The following is a 22,129-nucleotide window of genomic DNA, read 5'->3' on the forward strand; positions in this document are numbered from 1 at the left end:
CAGGGGCTGTTTGAATTTTGCTTTTTTGGGGTGGGGGAGCGGCGGAAAGTGGGGAGCAGCGGGGGGGGGGGGGGGGCAAGGCCATCCGTACAGGACGCTCCTGATGAGCGCCCTTGCCCCCTCCCGATCCTTTTTTTTTTTATTTTTGTTTTGATTTGGGAGCCATGTGCTTGTGATTTGACTGTGTTTTGACTGTTTGTGGCATGCGCAGAGCAGCTAACATAACGCTTGGCTGCTCTGCGCATGATTAGGGGGCCGATTAACGATGTGTATTGTGATTCTTTGATACATTGTACGTTTCAATACCGATCTCAGCATGTGTGACTTTTTTTTTTTTTGGTGCATTTTTCGTTATTTTAAAATCGTTAGGGACTTTAACGATTTAGATTTTTTTACGTTTGGTTGCTGCATCTGCCTCCTACTGTTGTAAAGAGACACTGTTAACCACCTAGAGCAGTGTTACTGTTTTGATGGGCTTGGGATGTAGACTTTAACAGTCTTTCTATGGCTGTTTGTTTTCCTTTTAGGTGTGTCACAGGGCATCAGACCAGGTAATGGCTCTGAAGATGAACAAGCTGAGCAGTAACAGAGCAAACATGCTGAAGGAGGTGCAGCTTATGAACCGGCTCTCTCATCCTAACATACTGAGGTACCTAGGCAGCAAATTGGCCTTCATTATTCAGCTGTGCATATTTTCATTCTGTTCCCCTCCTCCCTTTTGGGGGGGGGGGGGTTAAATAAGGTGTTTAATGTTGACAGGAGAAATGGGAGGGGGGAACGTTTGATCAAATTCCTATGACTGTGTTGTATAAGTGGACTTCTGGTCTGGACGCCTGGCTGTGGTATTGGAAGTTCTCTTGGGATAGACCTCCAAATGGGTTCGTTTTTTGCACATATAACAGAAATGAGCTGCCCTTGTGATTTAAATCAAGTTTATTCTTTTTCCTTTTAGAAGTGTGGATTCAAAAGCATTATTTAAAGCTGAACAAAGATATATAAAATGACATTTTTAATGATTGGACAGACTAATAATATCTGGAATGATAGCATAATAAAGGTAATTAATCCAGAATTTCAATTTGAACTAAGTTAGTTATTAGGATTTCTACATTTTTCCTAGATTCCCACATTAGTGCATTAGTGATCAGATAGTTTCTGCTGTACATTACATTGGCTTCCAATTGAGGCTTTCATTCAGTTTAAATTATGTACTATCCTATTTTATATCATTCATGGAACTGTTCCTTTATGCATGGTAAATTTAATAATCGTTTGATATTCCTTAAGATCAAAAACCTTCAATTTCTCTCTACTAAAATTTCCAAATCCCAGAAGAATTTGCTCACATTTTGCTCTACTGGCTTTGCTTATGTAGTGGCTAAAACCTTTGACCTCTTTGCTACCCCAGATCAGGCAACTTACTAAAAAATTTTTTTCCCAAAAACTCTAAAAGCAAATTTGTTTGAAAAATACTCTATGTAAAAGTATTCTTGATCTCTTGCTATTGTATAATTTATGACTTGTAAATCCTAGAGTTTATCTAGTCTCTTGATCATTGTAATCCACTTTTGAAACCTAATGGATATTACGGAATATAAGAATCAAACTCCATCATTATTATTATTTTAGTTCTCTGGGTGATTTTTTTTTCTTGCATATTATCTTATGCAGATGATATTTTTCTTCTTTGCCCTGTGAGGGTGACTTCTGACTGTATTTTGAGCATTTATTAAACATTACTAGCCGTTAAGCCCGTAAAACGGGCAGGTATTAGTGCAGACCAATTTGATAGGGCTCCATCTTAGCCCTGCCCCACCCTAGCTCCACCCACCAAGCTCCTTCTGAGCTCCAGGGCTGGCTACCCCTCCCTCCGAGCTCCAGGACCATCCTCCCTCCCCAACTCCAAGGCCCCCCTCCCTCCGTATTATAAACGTCATCTTACCTCGTCGGGTTACAGCAGCAGGCAGCAGCAGTGAAACACATGCGAGCTGTGTGCTTCAGGAGCCTTCCTTTCTCTCTGCTCTGGTCCCGCCCAGGAAGGCTCCTGAAAACGCCGAGCAGCTCGCACGCTTTTCACTGCTGCCGTCTGCCACAATAACCCCGACTACGTAATTTTGATGACGTTACAATTCTGAGGGAGGGGGAGTGGAACTCGGGTGTTCGGGGCGGAGTTGCCCCGCCTCTAGACTGTTGCTCTTTCAACGTTCAGACTCTACTGCGCATTTGCAGGTGAGTCGGTCACGTCTCATTTATATGTTTGACTAGCCGTTGAGCCTGTTAAAACGGGCTGGTGGGTCGCCGCCAGTCTCTTCGCTATTCAACTTACATCTCCGCAGCAGGCAGAGATCAGCTGAGCTCCCGTTGGCCTTCCTTCTCTGCCTGTGTCCTGCCCTCGTGTGACGTAACGTCAGCGAGGGCGGGACACACAGGCAGGGAAGGAAGGCCAACGGCAGCTCAGTTGATCTCTGCCTGCTGCGGAGATGTAAGTTGAATAGCGAAGAGACGGCCAGGTGGAGGGGGGGGGGGTAGCGATGGCGACCTCGGGGGTTCCCTCCCCTTCGCGCAGTTTCCCTCTCTGTCCCGCCCTCCCCCCCCCCCCCCCCCCCCCGTCATCACGTATTGACGTGGGGGCGGGACAGACAGGGAAGTCTCTACTGCGCATTTGCGAGTGAGTATGGTCACTCGCCGTTTATATGTTTGACTAGCCGTTAAGCCCGTTAAAACGGGCGCGTATTGGAATGTTTTTTTTTCCCAAGGCCCCCCTCCCGTTGCAGCTGCAAGGCCCCCTGCCATCCTCCTTCCCTGCCAGCTCCAAGGACCCCTCTGTCCCTCCATCCCAGCTCCAAGGCTGCAGTCCTCCCCCCTTCCCAGCTGCAAGGCCCCCTGCCGGCCCTCCCTCCCTCCCTCCCAGTTCCAAGGCCCCCTGCTCTCCCTCACAACTGTAAGGGGCCCCATTCCCTCACAACTGTAAGGGGCCCCCCCCCCCCGTGCCTTCTTCCCAGCCAGCTGGAAGGCCCCCTTCAGTCCAGCCCTCCCAGCTCCAAGGCCCCCCTTCTTCTGAGACCTCCCATGTCCCCCCCCCCCCCCCCCAAGGTAGCCGCTACCGCCCCCCCACCCCGGAGTCGCCCCCGCCCCCCCTTCACCCGGCCCGGGCCCTCTCTTCGTTATTCAACTTACAGCAGCGCCAAAACAGCAGCAAGCAGCAGCTCCCGTTGGCCTTCCTTCACTGCCTGTGCCTCGCCCTCGTGTGACATCACGTCGGCGAGGGCGGGGCACAGGCAGGGAAGGAAGGCCGACGGGAGCTGAAGCTGAGCTGCTTGCTGCTGTTTTCGTCGCTGCTGTAAGTTGAATAACGAAGAGAGGGCCCGGGCCGGGTGAAGGGGGGGTGGTGGCGACTCCGGGGGGGGGGGGCGGTAGCGGCTACCTTAGGGGGGGGAGCGGTAGCGACGTCAGCGGTTCCCTCCCTCCACTTCTGCGCAGTTTCCCTCTCTGTCCCGCCCCCCTCCCCTCGTCATCACGTCTTGACTCGGGGGCGGGACAGAGAGGGAAGTCTCTACTGCGCATTTGCAAGTGAGTACGGTCACTTGCCTTTTATATGTTTGACTAGCCGTTAAGCCTGTTAAAACAGGCGAGTTTTTTTTTCTATGGGCTCCCCCCCATCCATCAACCGTGTTCTCTCCCCTGCCCTTCCCCCATGTCCTGCAGCCCTCTCTCCCCTGGCCTCCCCCCCCCCCACCAACCCTCCTCTCTCCCCTGCCCTCCCCCCATGTCCAGCAACCCTGTTCTCTCCCCTGCCCTCCCCCCATGTCCAGCAGCCCTCTCTCCCCAGGCCTCCCCCCGTCCACCAACCCTCCTCTTTCCCTTGGCCTCCCCCCCTACCCCCACGCGAAACCACAGCACTCGATGTCCGCGTCCGGGGCCACGCCTCTCGGGGTGAAACGTCACCGCCGCCATGGCTCCTCCCCCCGAAACCGCAGCACTCGATGTCTGCGTCCGGGGCCACGCCTCTTGGGGTGAAACGTCACCGCCGCCATGGCTCCTCCCCTCGGGGCTCCGCCAATCAGAGGAGAGGAAGGCAGGGCGCTGGCCGGCTGTGGAAGTATGAATGGAAGAGTCGCGTGGGTTGGCGAACCTCTCGCATTTGTGTCGCGCGCAGCGTAATTGTTATCCCGTTGCACTTGACTTGATTGTGGTCTCGGCCGTGTTGTATAGGTGTTACTGTGACAGGGAGGCAGGAGCAGCGGCATCGGCAACGTCGGGGAGGGGGGCCTTCATTCGTTCCTCCTTCCCCCTCTGATTTCCACGCCCCCTCCGATTCCCACACCCCGTCCTCTCCACGTACCTTTGGGGCTGTTTAGTGTACTCTCCGCCCCTCGCCCCGCCTCTGACTCCTCCTCCTTTCTGGTTCTGGAGCTGTTGGAGGCGGGGCTTGGACTTTTGACGTCTCAACGTTCGGGCTGTACTGCGCATTTGCAGGTGAGTCGGTCACTTGCCATTTATATGTTTGATATTTCTTCTGTTGATAACTGGGCAACTAGGCATTTTCTGTGCTTCAACAAACAAAAGAAAATTATTCCAAATAGTTCCGTAGTCTCGGTTTCTGAGGGTTGCTCCAGAGTTTTGAGAGTTATTTTAGATTCTAGTCTTGCATTTAAAAAACCAGTTTGTTACTCTGTGTAATTTTTTTTTTTTTTAAAGATTAGACAATTGCGTGCGATTAGGTCTTTACAAAAAGAAGGCTTTAGAACTTTGGCACAAGCCTCTCTCCTTCCCCAATTAGATTATTGTAATGTGAAATCTTATCTACAGCTAGTGCAGAATACGGCAGCCAGATTGATTTCTTGTCTGGGTCGCTTTGATAGCGTTTCACTTGTATTGAGGGAGTTACACTGGTTACCTATTAACACAGCATATTAGATTTAAAAGATGTCTAATTTTTAAACCAATATTTGGGTTGAATGCAGAAGGGCTGGTGGATTTGGAGTATCCCTCTTCCAGAAGAAATCTGTTATTATCGGACATTAACATTAGGTTATCCTTCTTTGAGAAGAGTTAGATTACCACCTATTCTTGAGAAATCACTTCCTTTTCAGGGGGCATGTCAGTGGAACGCGCTACTTATGTTCTTGAAAGCACAGCTTTCCTATAGATATTTCAGGAAGATGCTTAAGTCCTCTCTTTGAGGATTAGGACTTCAGTATCGGCAATACCGCTCAGACAGCCACTAGCATGGCTTTGGAAAAGGAGGGGGTAAGTTTGTAATTTCTTCTCTTTAATGTTGAGAATTTTGATATTTTGTGAACTGCTGTGAAGCCAGTTTAGGAATAACGGTTGGTATACAAGAACTCGATAGAATAGAATTGCATTGGATTTGGCTTTTCAAGGTGTTACATTCAGGTGCAGGAGGCATTTCCATGCTGAAGACTGTTGTCCGAGGTCACAAGGCATATCGATGGGTGAAGGATCTCAGCCTGACTTCATAAGGTCAATGCCTAATTTTCCAAGTACACCTGTACATATCTGCCATATTTGTTGGCACTTAAGGATCTCTTCTTTCTAAATGTCATTTAGTGTGGATTCTTATGCTTTGTAATACAATGTCTGGTTTTCTTGTAATGAAAATGTACAAGGTGATGCCAACTCCTTTCTCCACAGTTATAAGGGTTGTGGGGGGTGTGCGTGGGGTTTTTTTTTTTCTTTTTTCAGCAGCAATATTGGTGTGTCCAGTGGTTGAACCATGCTACCATGTGCCTTTTCAGTACACTTCAATGAAATAAGCACGTCACACCCAGGAACAAGATATGCGTTTACAGTTCAGTGCTAGAGAATCTTGCATTAGTTTTTCACCATTCTTTCTATCATGGCTGAGAGCCATCTTGTTTATAGTCCACCGACCTGTGCTAAGTGTTCACTCGTGTAACATTGAGTATCTCAGAGAAGGGGCTACACAGACTGGGCTGCCTGTTTGGATGGGGCAGACTGGTTAGACTGTATGGTCTTCGTTTCCTCTCTTGTGCTTTTTACCAATGTTTTTTTTACTGGTCAGATTCTTCCCCCCCCTCTGATTTTGTAAATTCCATTACATAACTTCCCACTACTTCAGAACCTGTGGGATAGTTGTGTCTAGCCAGCAGGTGGAAATAGAAAATACTGAAGCGCTGGGACTGGATGTCGAGAGATGTCTCTAGCTCCAGCAGGTCGATGGGGACACTTTTTTCAGCCTCTGGTTCTGAGTATTTTTGCTTCTGGTCCAGTTGGTCAACTGGTCCCTAGTTGAGCTTTGCAGGTGACTCAAGTCTCCAAAGTCATATCTGGAGGTCTTCCCGAGCCTGTACGTCTAGCCCCATCTTTGGCCTTTTTCCAGGCTAAAAGCTCACCTCTTTGACATTGCTTCTAACTCCTAACCACTACTCACTTGCCCTACCCCACCTCTTTAATTCCCTTTCCTCTTAATTGTTCTGTCTGTTTACCAGTCTTATTTAGATAGTCCCTGCTCAAAGAGCTCAGTCTCTTTGTGTATGGTGTACAGCGCTGCATATGCCTTGTAGCGCTCTAGAAGTGATAAGTAGTAGTAGTAGGTCTTCACATCCCTGTCTCTGATGCCCCGTGAATTTACTTCTTCCCTTCCTTCATCTCCCCCCTGTTTCCTGTGGAGCTCTCCCTTTAAGGTTGTTGTGCTGGAAAAGAGAGGTTTGCTAGAGAGTGTGGGACAGAGTATCCATCCTGAGCCTTTTTCATCTGTTGTGGAGACTGAGCTTGGGGGGAGCAGCCGGCAGTGGCAAGTATGACCTAGGGCTGCAACTTCCTCTTGGTGCAGGGGAAGGATCCTGACTTACTGCTTGGGACACGTTGTGCTGGGCTGGTGACATTTGGGCCGAACTCCCACAGAGGCAGTTAAGTGGTGGTCTTGCTGTGGGCAGTGTTGGGGTGTTGCAGTGCATGCAGGTCGAGAATCCCACAGGATGAGGAGGAAACAGTTGGCAGCAGCACATCTTCGGATTTGGTGCAGCATCCAAATATGCTGGGGTCATCGGGAACTCCGACAGGGCAGTTTGGTGCAGGAAAGGGTGCAATTTTGTTGGGACTGATTGGCAGTGAGGAGCAGCCTCTGTCTGACCAAGTGCGGAGCAAACCGCCATTTTACAGCCTTGGGGCCTGACAGTGCATTGGGATCTTTGTTTTCTCTGGAGTTTATAGTGCTCTTACACCAGGCCCATTTACTGAAGCAAGGACAGTCCGTTTCTGCTTCCCCTCCAGCTCCTAAGAGATCTTATTCAGACCTCCAGGAGTGGGCAGATGAGGCTCTCCTTCTCCCTCCTTATCTGATGTGGGCTCGGTCTATTCAGAGGAGCCATCATTGAAGGAGGGAGAGGATTTCAAAAGTACTGAGGTTGTTTCGTAAGAGGAGCTCAGTACTCTTATTTCTGATCCATGTCCCTTTGGTCTTATGGCTTGGCCATTGAAAGGGCTTGTTGAGATTGAATCAGAACAACCGTTTCGTCATTGCTACCTTTGCTTCAGGCTCTGAAATGTTGTACATCCATGGCATATGCTAGGGTGTGGAAGAGGACTGGTGTTCTGAGCACAGATTTTCTCCCTTCTCTGCTCAGATTGTGTAAATCCTAACTTTTCTCCAGGCAGGCCTTCAGAAAGGTTGGCTTTGGGTTCTCTAAAAGGTCAGGCTGTGACTTAGGCCTGTTTCAGGGGCCGACTACAGGAGATGTCTCTTGCGGCTCACCTGGATATCATTAGATTTCTTGTGGGGAGTGGGCTGCTTGCAGCTTCCCATTCCAGACATTCTAGAAGGCCTCCTTGAAAGATTGTACACTAAAGACAGTGTTCATGGTGGCTCACTCAGCATGTAGTGTTTCGGATCTTCAGGCTCTTTTGTCGGGATCCCTTTGTTCACTTTTCGGAGTCAGGGGTCTCCCTGTGCACAGTTCCTTCTTTTCTTCCAAAAGTGGTATCAGTATTTCATCTCACCAGTCTATGGAGCTTCCATCCTTTTCACAGAGAGGACTAAGACTCTGTATTCTTCCTTAAAGTCTTGATATGTGTAGAGTCTTCGTTAGATATCTGGAACTCATGAATGAGTTTAGCAAATCAGATAGACTTGTGCTTTTTTGGTAAATAGGGGCTTGGCCTCATGGCTTCCAAGCCCACAATTGCTAGATGGCTGAAGGAGACTATCGCGCCAGCTTATTTGCTTGTGGGGAAGAAAGTTCCTCAGGCCTTGTGGACTCATTCTATGAGCATACAGCGATATCCTGGATGGAGACTACCTTACTGTCTCTGGATATTTTCAAGGTGGCGACGTGGTTGACACTGCATACTTTTGCCAAGTACTACATAGTGGATGTTGCGGTTTCGTTCAGAGGCCAGTTTTGGGGCTCCAGGGTGGTGGTGGTATCACCAAGATTCCACACACTCTAGAGATTTGTCTTTGAACATCTCACAGGTTCTGGATTAGTGGGAAACTACATAATAGAAGGAGAAATTTAGTTCTTACCTGACAATTTTCTTTCCACTAGTCCTTCCCACTAAGATGCTTTCCTGAGATCCCAATGTCCTGGCCTAAGAGAACAGCAGCAGCATTGGGGGGGGGGGGGGGGCCTTCCTCGGCCCAGGAGTCCAGTAGCCCTGCCATTTCCTGACTGTCGATTCTGAAAGCAGGGAAATCCTCATAGAGTGATAGGATTTCCCTGTGCGCCTTTTTTTTTTTGTTTTTTTTTCCTTTTAGAAGGAGCAATAGCAACTTTAATCAAGCTTTAGACCCTTAAACAGGGGAAAAAGCTTTCCTTCAGTTGAAAAAGGCTCACTTTCTGTACGTTAATGCCCTTGAGATATTTAAACGTTTTATCTACTACTACTACTTAACATTTCTAAAGCGCTACCAAGGTCATGCAGCGCTGTACAATTTTAACATAGAAGGACAGTCCCTGCTCAAAGGAGCTTACAATCTCTAAAGGACAAGTATGCAGTCAATCAATTGGGGCAGACTAGGTTCCTGAATAGAGGTGAGCGGTTATGTGCCGAAAGCTACAGTGAAGAGGTGGGCTTTGAGTAAGAATTTTGAAGATGGGCAGGGAGGGGGCTTGGCATATGGGTTCAGGAAGTTTATTCCAAGCATAGGGTGAGGTGAGGCAGAAAGGGCGGAGCCTGGAGTTGGCGGTGGTGGAGAAAGGTACTGATAGGAGGGATTTGTCCTGTGAGTGGAGGTTACGGGCAGGAACGTATGGGGAGATGAGGGAAGAGAGGTAACGAGGGGCTGCAGATTTAGTGCATTTGTAAGTTAGTAGGAGAAGCTTGAACTGTATGCGGTATCTGATCGGGAGTCAGTGAAGTGACTTTGAGGAGCGGGGTGATGTGGGTATATCGGTCCATGCGGAAGATAAGACGCGCGGTGGAGTTCTGGACGGATTGGAGGGGGGATAGATGATTAAGTGGGAGGCCAGTGAGTAGAAGGTTGCAGTAGTCGAGGCGAGAGGTAACGAAAGAGTGGATGAGAGTTCGGGTGGTGTGCTCAGAGAGAAACGGGCGAATTTTGCTGATGTTATAGAGAGAGAAGCGACAGGTCTTGGCTGTCTGCTGGATGTGCGCAGAAAAGGAGAGGGAGGAGTCGAAGATGACTCCGAGGTTGCGGGCAGATGAGACTGGGAGGATGAGGGTGTTGGCAACTGAAATAGTGAGTGGAGGGAGAGGAGAAGAGGGTTTGGGTTGAAAGACAAGGAGTTCGGTCTTTGCCATGTTCAATTTCAGGTGACGTATGGACATCCAGGCAGCAATGTCGGACAGGCAGGCCGATACTTTGGCCTGGGTTTCCGCCATGATGTCTGATGTGGAGAGAGAGAGCTGGGTATCGTCAGCATAAAGATGGTATTGGAAACCATGAGATCAGCGAGCCCAGGGAAGAGGTGTAGATTGAAAAAAGAAGGGGTCCAAGGACAGATCCTTGAGGGACACCAACAGAGAGCGGGATGGGGGTGGAGGAAGATCCATGAGAATATACTCATGGAGGGAGAGAGAGAGGAGAACCAGGAGAGGATGGAGCCCTGGAATCCAAATGAGGACAGTGTGGCAAGAAGTAGATTATGATTGACAGTGTCGAAAGCAGCGGATAGGTCGAGGAGGATGAGGATGGAGTAGTGACCTTTGGATTTGGCGAGGAGCAAGTCATTACAGACTTTAGAGTGCTGTTTCTGTCGAGTGAAGTGGGCGAAAATCGGATTGAAGCGGATCGAGGATGGCAAGAGAGGAGAGAAAATCAAGGCAGCGGCTGTGAACAGTGCGTTCAAGTATCTTGGAGAGGAAGGGTAGGAGGGAGATGGGGCGGTAGTTGGAAGGACAGGTAGGGTCTAGTGATGTTTTTTTGAGGAGTGGTGTGACTATAGTGTGCTTGAAGGTGTCAGGGACAGTTGCAGTGGAGAGAGAGAGGTTAAGGATGTGACAGATGGAGAGTAGGGATGACAGTAGGAGAGATGGTGTTTAGTAGGTTGGAGGGGATGGGATCAGAGGAACAGGAGGTGCTTTTCGATGAGGAAAGAAGGCGGGCAGTTTTCTCTTTGGTGATATCAGGGAAAGTGGAGAATGAGGCCTGGGTTGGTTGGTTGAGGGAGTGGGTTAAAGAGTGGAGAGGAGGAGGTGGCTTGGTAGTGAATTTGAGACATCGGTCTATCATGTCTCCTCTCTCCCTCCTCTCTTCCAGTGTATACATGTTGAGGTTCATAAGCCTGTCCCTATATTGTTTGTGTTCAAGACCGCTTACTAATTTTGTAGCCACCCTCTGGACAGACTCTATTCTGTTTTATATCTTTTAGTAGGTGCGGTCTTCAGAACTACACACAGTACTCTAAATGGGGCCTTACCTCCTTTTTCCTGCTGGTCATCCCTCTTTTTATACAGCCAAGCATCCTTCTGGCTTTGACCTTCGCTTTTTCTACCTGTTTGGAAGATTTAAGGTCATCAGACACAATTGCCTCCAAGTCCCGCTCTTCCTCCGTACACTGAAGCACCTCACCCCATATACTGTACCGTTCCCTCGGATTCTTGTGACCCCAAGTGCATGACCTTGCATTTTTTAGCATTAAATCTTAGTTGCCAAATATCTGTCCCCCATACACAAGAATAGTCACCATACCTGCAGGCATATCGGTTCCCTGAGTTCTTAAAGTCCCGGAAACCCTGGGCACACTTACTATGAAAAGCTGTAACACTTTCACCCTTCCGTTTTAGGGACATCAGTTTGCTCCAGTCACACACTGGTGTAACCTAGTATTAATAGATTCCAAGAAGTTATCAGTAACAAAAGTGGCCAATTGGGTATGGGTGGCAGGGGAGTGCAAGGGGTCCTCTGCAGGCCTACGTCAGGGGTGTGCAGCCAGAGATGTTGGTTTTAGCTCTACCAGGGCTCCCCGACACCACTGGCTGGCCTTCTTCAGGAAGGACCTCCCTGGCATCAGATAGTGATCTGACCTGGTGCATGCAGTCATCTCTGTAAAACACCAGAGCAAAAGGATGTTTCCATTGATACCGGATTCCCAGCTTGCGAAGCCTCCCTGTAACAGGCTTTAGCTCCACATGCCGCTTCAGGGTAGCCACAGCCAGATCTTGGTATATCTCCACATGATATGAGTCGAGCTGCTTGTAACATCTGCTCTTTAAGCTTAAAATCTTGGAAGCAGGCGATAATGTCCCTAGACAAATGATTCCGAGCGGGGCCCAAGGCTCTGTGAGACCACTCAATCAAAATCTCATTAGAATCCAAAGGAGTTCCAGCTTCCGTCAAGATGGCACTAACCACACGTTTACCACCGATTCACAGTCTATATACGTCGGGGTTTCTGGGAGACCCCTAAATCGTAGGTTATGCCTGCGGCTCCTATTTTTCCAAATCTTCTATCTTGTCAGCTAGCTGTTGATATCCGAAACCTTTCGGATCAGGGAGCCCACCTGCCTGCTCTCCATCTCTTCAAGCCTGTTGCTCAGATCACGGATCTCTCCTCTTAGTTCTGCCCCCAATGCGGCCAAGTCAGATCGGACCGCTTTCAAATCTGAGCGAATTTCCTGTAGCTGTTCTTTTAACTCCGTCAAAGGTGCTGTCTCTGCTTCTTCTGGGCCCTCTCTCGATGTAAATGGGTCTCGAGGTGCGCATGGGTTGTGGTTCCGGGTCCGCCTTGTGGTTTGCCGTCAAGCCACCAGTGTATGCAAACTGAGACAAGTTTAACTTGCAAGCTCATCGTTGCCAAACGCCCTGACTCCCAACCAGGCTCTGCTGATCAATAATAGCTGAAATAAAAACTCAGATGCTGGGGAATCGCTAGGAAAAACAGAGTGGGTGAGCGGGAGCAAGTTCTCTAAGTAGCCATACTACTTGGTGATGTCACTTCCCCCCCCCCCCCCCCCCCCTTTTGCGATAATCTCGGGAATTACTAAACAGACAACTAATGAGAGGGCAGATCTCTCTAGTTCTCTCTGTAAAGCTGGTTAAATATTTCAAACATTGCTCAGCTTCATTAGGAAATACTTTTCTATCATCTGTTCATTCTTTCCCATTTACTGTTTTTTGTAACCAATTTAAGACTCTTCTATTTTAAGAAATATGTGAAATGATCTATTATGCCGTAATCCTGATTTTTGTACATTCCCAGTTGCTTTTTTTTTTCTCCTTTACGTAATCCTCATTGAACTGTGAAGGCTATTGCGAAATAGAAGACTTAATATTCCGTAAACTGATGCATGTAGAGAGAAATAGTTGGGATTCTTTAAACATGATGGAAGAACCCAGTTTTTTTTTTTTAGTTCTTCCTTTTTCTGCAGCATATATAGGAGTAAACTAATTCTTAAGTTAACAAAAACAATAAATGGTGTACAATGCCCCACCCCATACCCTTTCAAACAATATGAGACCATTTAACTTTGGGTGTTCTACTGAAGTTTGTAATTTGCTGTTTACCGGTCTAATAGCCTGACCTGACCCTGATTATTATCCATTAGTAATCTCTGTTAGCACAGTTATCATAGTATGCTATTTGCCTGATTACATAAAGATTTCTTTCCAGGGGTAAAGGGATACCTTAGTTTTGATTTTCCCTAAGGCTGCTCTGATTAATCTTCTGAGGGATTAAGATTAAAATTTGCCACCACTTCTCATGAACCCACCTGCCAAGATTTATTTCACATCACATTGCTCCTGCTGCCCAATATCTGGGAAGAAAAAAGGTAAGTCATTAGATTACCTATAAACTTAGTAGAATAGTTCAAGTTGAAGAGCTATAGAAAGTATGCTCAAAGGGTGGGGGCCAAGAAAAAAGAAGGCAGAATCTAGTTTGATTGAATCAGTGTAGTCTAATGTTAGATCTTGAGAAGCGAGAACGTTCGATGTGCAGGGTAGGACAGGCAGCCCGTGTAATAACTCAGAGAGAGGACCTTGACCTGTATCCCAAATTTTATAGGCAACCAATGTTGCTGAAATGAGTAAGGGTATAACGAGGTTAAAGCGTTTTGGCATGAGAAGAGATCCAGATGGCAGTATTTTTGAAGACGTCCAACTGAAGCACAAGTAGTACCAGCATAGACGTGTTACAGTAGTCAAGAAGGAATATGACATATTCAAGAAGTACGGTAATTTCCTGCAGATAGGTAAAGAAGAGAGCGAGTGGAATGATGTATCCACCATTCTCCGTACCCTTCACTTTTATGAACCAAGATTGGGCTCCTCACCATTTTAAACACCTTGGGGTATTCCTAGGCACAGAAACCAATTACTGGATAAACTCTCTTATCCTTTAGGCCTGCCAGAATAATATTCAGACTAGCTGTTCCTCCTGATTGCACGTTTACATAGTTTTGACATACCATTAAGTGAAAACAAGGTATTGGGCACAGAATTAGTTTTGTGGTGGGGGTTTGCAAGTAGGTTGAGCAGGTTGATTCGTCCCACCCATGATATACTCAGATTCATCCAGATCTTTACCGAGTTTTTTTGTGGCTGCTTTTTTTTTTTTTTTTTTTTTTTTTAAATTATAAGAACATAAGATCGTAAGTATTGCCATACTGGGACAGACTGAAAGTCCATCAAGCCCAGCATCCTGTTTCCAACAGTGGCCAATCCAGATCACAAGTACCTGGCAAGAAATAAGCAGTGGATTTTCCCCAAGGCCATTTTAATAATGGTCTATGGACTTTTCCTGGGAGCATTATTGTAGTGGTTTTGATGGAATATGTTTTATAAGAGAGAGATTGGTATCATTGGATGGAATTGAGACCAATTTTTGCTTTTCATTGCAGGTTTATGGGAGTGTGCGTACATCAGGGACAGCTGCATGCACTAACAGAGGTAAGAAGTGGATGATTGGGGATTCCTATAGTCACTCGCTTTTATATAAAGCAGTTCTAGGAAATAGAATACCATGATTACATATAATGGCACTCCAATACTTATCTGGCATTTTTCTGTCCGTTCTCTTATTAAAATAGGCTGAGGATTGTTCTCCCTCCCCCCCCCCCCCCCCACCCCCGAGAGAAGTTTTCCTGTTATGTCCTGGGACAGCAGTTGAGGTCTCAGCAAGGGACTTTTCTGCTGGTGCCTACTTTGGAGTGCGTTGCAAAGGTTATACAGTGGAACCCCAATTATCTGAACTCAGACTTTCTGGCTGTCCAAGTATCTGGACTGGTGCTGGAGTTTACAGTTCTGTATTTAAATTCGAAACAAAAACTTTACACTGTATATTCTGGAAACTAGAAGCAGGTTTTTAACAGCCTCTTAAAGAAAAATACAGTGTAGAACATTTGAAAACTGTGCTATTGAAATACTGTACAGTCCCTGTACTGCAGTGGCACGGTTACAGGTGGGCCTGGGTGGGCATAGGCCCACTGAGCAGCAGCACCCCCTTCTCTCTTCGTCCCTTCTCCCTCCGGTGGTCCGGCATCCACCCCCGGTGTACCTCCAGAGGCTCCCAGTGGCTGCAGTGATTCGTCCTCACGGCCTGTGCTGGCCCCTGCTCTTTCCTTTTTCTCTCAACTCCCATGTGGAAAGGTTTCTACAGTACAGTGCTGTGTTTTCTTTATAACAACAAGAAAATCAAAATGCTGTCAAAGCGAAAAAGGGTTCTGCTTTTAAAAGACAAAACAAACATTATGGAGACACTAAAGGGAGTATCAGGGGGGAAAAATTGGCAGAGGAATGTGGTGTAGGAACATCTGATGTAGAAAGACAATGATGCTGTTGTCAACTACATTTTGGTTCTTGAAAAAGAGGAAGGGAGTTTTTCTAGAAAAACCATGAAAAGGTCAATTAATGAACAGGTAGATAAAACTCTATATCTGTGTTTGTTTGTTTTTTGCAAAAATAAAAAAATACCTAGGCCTTCCAATTTCTGGTTCGATTTTAGTTTATTGTTACTTGATATACTTCCCTTCTATGGGAGTCGGAATGGTTCACATAATCTGTGAAAAGAAATAACTACAATTTAATACTAAATGCTGTTCGAATTTAGCCAAAAAGGCAATGCTTTTAAATCAGCAGCTTCATGGGGATTCCAAATTCAAAGCCAGCATGGGATGGCTTTGAAATTTTAAACATTGCCACAAAATTAGGCAGATTGAAATTCATGCTGAGAAACTTTCTGCAAGTTTGTCAATGGCTAATGACTTGTACAATTTTAATGACATTAAACACAATTAGGATAATAGTTTTTGATATAATACAGATGAAATGGGTCTGAGTTGGAAATCACTTCCCAGTAAATCTCTGGTTACTTGTAAGGAACAATCTGCTCCTGGTTTCAAGACATCCAAAGAACATTCCGCTGTTGGTGGTGGTGGGTGGGGTGGGGGGGATGCAACTGGAAGTCATAAATTGGAGTTATTGCTAATTGGTAAATCTAAAAACCCTCATACTTTCAAAAAATACATAACTTACTGCTGTTATACAGAAGCCAAAAAAAAAAAAAAAGCCTGGATGAATTGCAAAAGTTTTCTTCAACTGATATGACAGTTGCATCATACCAGAAGTGAAAAGATTTCAGCTTCGTACAGGAAAAGATGGAAAGGTCATTTTATTGATGGACAATGTGCCGTCACAGCCAAGGGAAGTCTTGCCTCGCCAATTTGCTTCATTTCTTTGAAGGCATGAATAAAGGTGTCACTTAAAGGTGAGCTGGTTGATTCAGCGTACCTAGATTTTCCTCAAGCTTTTGACAGTTTCTCATGAGACTTTTGAGAAAATTAGTCATGGAATAGGAGACTGTTCTATTGTGGATTAGGAATCGGTTACTGGACAGAAAGATGGTAGGATTAAATGGCCATTTTTCTCAGTGGAGGAGGGGGAAATGGTGGTAGAGGAATCTGTACTGGGTCTAGTGCTATTTAAATTTGCAGATGAGACAAAACTATTCAAAGTTGTTAGACTGAAAAATTGCTGGAAAACCTTAGGAAATTTGAAGACTGGGCATCCAAATAGCAGATGAAATTTAATGTGGACAAATGCAAAGTGAGGCACATTGGGAAGAATAATCTGAATCAGTTACCTGACCTTAGGGGTCAGCACCTAAGAAAGATGTAGGTGTCATTGTAAACAATACATAGTAACATAGTAGATGACGGCAGAAAAAGACCTGTACGGTCCATCCAGTCTGCCCAGCAAGATAAACTCGTATGTTGAAATCTTCTGCCCAGTGTGCAGCGGTGGCAAAAAAGTAAACTGGATGTTGGGCATTATTAGGAAGAGGTAAATTAAGACTGAGAATACTATAATTGCCTCTTTATCGCTCCATGGTGGGACCACGCCCTGAATATTGTGTTCAGTTCTGGTCGCTGTATCTCAAAGATACAGCAGAATTAGAAAAGGTTCAAAGGAGAGCGACCAAAATAACAAAGGGGATGGAACTCCTCCCATATGAGGAAAGGCTAAAAAGGTTAAGGCTCTTCAGCTTGGAAAAGAGACCGCTGAAGGGAGCTATAATTTGAGGTCTACAAAATCCTGAGGGGTGTAGAATGGGTAGAAGTGAATCTTCTAATTTTTTTTTTTTTTTTTTACCCTTTCAAAAAGTACAAAGACAGAGGACACTCCAATGTTTGTAACAACCATTAATTCTGTTCCCCCACCCCCCACTGGACAAATCTCAGAGAGCATAGCTATGAAACAGCTCGTGGCTGCTGAGACACAGAGGGGGGAGGGAGGGAGGGGGCTGCATACTCTCAAACAGCTGTAATTCAACAGAGTTCTTAAAAGCAGACGGACCTAACTCAGTCCAGCTTAAAACAAACACACACACAGCTTTGGTTTAAACAGCACGGTATACTTCTTTAGGTAGGCTCTAGGCTAAAATGCCTATTTTCTTTTCCTATGAGGGGGGGGGAAGGTAAAGCCGCATACATTCCTCCAAGGCTGTTGAGGGGGGTGTCAGGGGCTTTTGTCCCTTCCTGTCACTTGACCCCATCCAAGATGGTGGCGAGTGGTTATGTCTAGTGGTTGCCACCGTCTTGGAGAAGAAGCGTGGCTGTCACTTCTGTGATGTCACTGAAAGGAGTGGGGTTTGGGACAGTAATGCAAAAAAAGGGGGGGGGGGCAGGGTTCTTGGGCAGGGCCATGCAGATAATGTGGGCCAGGGGCATTGGCGGGGCTGACACCATATCCAGTGACAGCATCAAGGGCTTTGTACGTGTGCTCTATTCTGATTGGCTGACATGACGAAGTGGACATGGCTACCTGTCAAAAACAATTTGAATTGGCTTTGATGGAAGCCGGTGAGGTATACTACTGAAGTCTTTGCAGAGCAGATGGTCAGCCTAGTGGTTAGTGCAATGGACTTTAAACCAAGGTTCAGATTCCACTTCAACTTTTTTCTGAGCCCTCCAGGAACAGAAAAAAATACCGACGGTATCTAAATATGACACCTGCAAGCCTAAAGGCTATTGAAGTGGTATACGTTCAGTCACAGTAGGTATTTTTCTGTTCCTGGACGGCTCACAGCTTTAAAAAGATGTTGAAGTGGGCTTTGGAGTTGGCTTGGTCCACTGCACTAATCACTAGGCTACTCCTTGGACCTGCTTCCTACTCTGAGTGCCCGTAGTACCTGAAGCGGTCATACAGCCTGGTATCCTCTTCTGGTTTCACTTTCAGGGGAGAGGGAGGGGGATAAACAAGGTGCCATGCCTTAATCCCTCCAGTGGACAGGTGCTCTGAGCACCTTTCTGTAACCTGGGCATTCTGAAACGGGGACGTCCTTTTTTTTTTTTTTTTTAAACATGGATGGTTTCCCCCCTTCAGTAAGTTTTCAGGCCCTCCCTAGTCCCATCCAAAACACACTCAGAACACACCCCCTTGCTATTTGGACATATTTGCCTTTGCAAAATCGGGAGTTTGAACATTTTTAAGCAGACATCCATTTTTGCCTTTTCAAAAATGAGTTCCGTAGCATCCTGTTTGATTTAATGAAATAGGCGGTATAAGTACATAAGTATTGCCATACTTGGGCAGACCAAAGGTCCGTCAAGCCCAACATCCTGTGGTCAATCCAGGTCACAAATACCTGGCAAGATCCCCAAACAGTACAATATGTTTTATGCTGCTTTATTCTAGAAATATAACAAAATATTTAAACACACATGAATACAAGTGTATTGCTTCTTCAGCTTATTGAGAGTGGAGTAGTCTCATATGTAACACACGATAGAGGTTATTTGATTTTTCACCCACTGACTGGGTGTATTATCTGTGTGTATTGTCTAATCATTGACTGAACCTCCACCACCCTTTGCTAATCTTATATATGAAGATATATTTCTATTTATCAATATGCTAACATCTAATTTTATGTAGCACTTAGCTTGAACAAGTTGGTGCTCTTAAAACCCCGACAGGTCCCCGTTTCGTGGCTACTTTTTCAAGGGGGAGTCACCAGTTCTAAAACCAAAAACAAGATGCAGCACAAAGTTACTTACAAGTGCACCAAGTTTAACATTTTTTTTCAATGTTTTTCAATTTTCTCCATTTCCTAATATATAGAAAAATCTTTTGATATGTTAAAACTTTTGCCACAAACAAATGGTTAATCAAGGAGTGCTTGCTCGAGACATACAAGATGAATATCAACAGTGGCAGTTTTCTATACTAGTCTTAGACAGGGCTTTTATTTAGTTAGAAGACTGTGTTAAGGACTTTTATTTTGAAGCTAGCTTCACAACCAGCTGGCATGGCTGAGCACTAACAAAAAGACGCCGTGGCCATTTTTGAGAGAGACAGAGTAATGCTGCAGTTGCACTTGAGACTGTTACTTGAACTGGTGACTCCCCCTTGAGAAAGTAACCACGAAACGGGGACCTGTCGGGGTTTTAAGAGCACCAACTTGTTCAAGCTAAGTGCTACATAAAATTAGATGTTAGCATATTGACAAACAGAAATATATCTTTATATATAAGATTAGCAAAGGGTGGTGGAGGTTCAGTCAATGATTAGACAATACACACAGATAATACACCCAGTCAGTGGGTGAAAAATCAAATAACCTCTATCGTGTGTTACATATGAGACTACTCCACTCTCAATAAGCTGAAGAAGCAATACACTTGTATTCATGTGTGTTTAAATATTTTGTTATATTTTGATGCTCGACAGAGCATAGGCACAATTGTTTATTCTAGAAATAAGCAGTGGATTTTCCCCTACTCCATTGTAATAGTGGTCTATGGACTTTTCCTTTAGGAAGCCATCCAAACCTTTTTTTTAAACCCTGCTAAGCTAACTGCTTTTACTACATTCTCTGGCAACAAATTCCAGAGTTTAATTACACGTTGAGTGAAGAATATTTTCTATGATTAGTTTTAAATTTACTACTTTGAAGCTTCATTGCGTGCCCCCTAGTCCTAGTATTTTTGGAAAGAGTAGACAAGTGATTCATGTCTACCTGTTCCGCTCCACCCAGTATTTTATAAACCCCTCAGCCGTGTTTTTTCCAAGCTGAAGAGCCCTAACCGCTTTAGCCTTTCCTCATAGGGAAGTCATCCCATCCCCTTTAATCGTTTTTGTTGCCCTTCTCTGTACCTTTTTTTAATTCCACTATATCTTTTTTGAGATGCGGTGACCAGAATTGAAAACAATATTGGAGGTGCGGTCGCACCATGGAGTGATACAAAGGCATTATAATGTCCTCATTTTTGTTTTCCATTCCTTTCCTAATACCTAACATTCTATTTGCTTTCTTAGCCACTGCCGCACACTGAGCAGAGGGTTTCAACGTATCAACGATGACGCCTAGAATCCCTTTTCTGGTCGGTGACTCCTAATGTAGAACCTTGCATTACTTAGCTATAGTTTGGGTTCCTCTTTCCCACATGCATCACTTTGCACTTGCTCACATTAAACGTCATGTTTGTATATATTTAGCTCTGGAAGGCCTCTAAGATGTAAAATGTTGCAACAAGATCTATTTTCTACATCTTGAGTTTTGTCAAAATTTGAGACGTAAGAGTTTCAAAGTCTTGAACTATATGCAAATTCACAAGCAATTCCCCCCTGTTATATGCTAATAATCTCCACCTCATCAACACAAGTAAGTTCAGTTTTTAGAGTTAATCGAGCCGAGGACTTCAGTCCTCATTGCTACAAAAATCAGCCCTTCTATCCGTAAACCAACCTCTCTCTCATTTGAGTGAGGCTGTTATTGCTGGATCTCCGTCTTCATTCTGCATCTGGAATTTGTTCACTTGTTCAGTTCAAGCCAAGTCTTCTATAGGCTCCATATCCACAGTACTGAAAAGAATCAATCCCGCTAATTCTTGTATAATAGAAACGGGGGTAAAAACAATTTTTAAATCAAGGTGTGTATTTTTAATGACAAAAATAAGGGAAAATCCAGTATAGGCTGTACAATTTCAGCTGAGCTAGATGTCTGTGAGAAATGCTGATTCTTTTGGCTCATTTAATTAGCTCTATACATCATTAACCTCCTAAAGAGCTTTCTTTCCTAATATTGTGATTTTTTTTTTTAACTTCTTTTAACTTATTTTCTAATATATATTTTTTTGAAAACCACCAGCTCCCCAGTGTCTAAAAATTCTCTTGTTTCAAATAACCTTTCTCAATCCAAAGTGGGTGCCAATCCTACACAGCATGATGCTGAACGCCAGTAAATTTTAAAGCAGTATGAAATGTCTTATGATGATGTTTCACTCAACTGTCAAGTGATCCATATCCACCATGCAAGTTTTGCCAGTTGGTAGGCCTATATTTAGAAACCATGGTGCATACTAAAAAGTCTTAAAATGAAAGGGAAAAAAAGATAAGTCTACAGGTTCTGGGAGCTGGAAGATGGCATCAGTCTGCGAGTCGGTAGAATGTCGTTTTCCTCTTCCTTGAGCTTTGGCCTTCTATCTAGAGCAGACTAAAGCTCATAGACCGTTCACAACTCTTTCTTTTGACCCAAACAGGATGGTGGCAGCCATTGGTAAATGCACTTTGTCCAATTGCCTAGCAGATTGCATCTCCACTTGTGTCCAGGCTGGGTTGACTTGGAGGGTCATATTGTGGCTCACAATGTTGGAGCCATGGCTGCGTTGGGAGCCTACTTGAGGTCCGCCTCCATTGAAGAGATTGCAAAGCTGCAGCATGGTCTTCTGTCTGTACATTCACATCTCACTGCTGCCTTGAGCAGGATTTCTAACATGACTGTCTGTTCAATCAGACAGTTCTGCAGAATTTGTTTGGAGTCTAGAATCCAATTCCACCCTCCTAAGCCCGTTTTTGTTCTGTTCCATGCTGCATCGCACAACAGGATGTATATAAGTTATAGTTTAGTTGGTTCCTCATTGATCTTGCCTGTTGCAAGTACCTATTGTTTTTGGTGATCTTGGTAGCTAGGGATTCCCAACTGTGGTAAGTGCTGTCCTGCTTAAACTCGGAGAAAGCGAAGTTACCTGTGTTTTCCAGAGACAGCAGGGGACACATTACCAAAGATCCTCCTTCCTCCCCTGTGAGGCGTTCGCTGAGCTTTTGTACTCACCTCCTGGTCCTGCACAATTAAGGTAGGTGAGAAGGCAACTGCGCATGCATGGTGCAGCTGCCAAAGACTTCGGAAACCTGGGTAGCCGTGCTGGGGCTCCGTCAGATGTCACCCAGCCATGGTAATGTGTG

General features: G+C 45.4%; 1 protein-coding gene across 4 annotated transcripts in view; it reads left to right on the forward strand.

Annotated features, from left to right (window-relative positions):
- The window catches only part of TESK2 (testis associated actin remodelling kinase 2), a 96,732-nt gene that overhangs the window by 27,295 nt on the left and 47,308 nt on the right, over positions 1 to 22,129 (forward strand). For all 4 annotated transcript variants that reach the window (XM_030205742.1, XM_030205739.1, XM_030205738.1 and 1 more), the window contains 2 exons: positions 528 to 649; positions 14,287 to 14,335. In XM_030205742.1, coding sequence (XP_030061602.1) covers positions 528 to 649; positions 14,287 to 14,335 — 171 coding nt within the window. The remainder of the gene's footprint in view (positions 1 to 527; positions 650 to 14,286; positions 14,336 to 22,129) is intronic.

The sequence above is a fragment of the Microcaecilia unicolor genome, chromosome 6 (genome assembly GCF_901765095.1).
Source record: "Microcaecilia unicolor chromosome 6, aMicUni1.1, whole genome shotgun sequence".
NCBI lineage: Eukaryota > Metazoa > Chordata > Amphibia > Gymnophiona > Siphonopidae > Microcaecilia > Microcaecilia unicolor.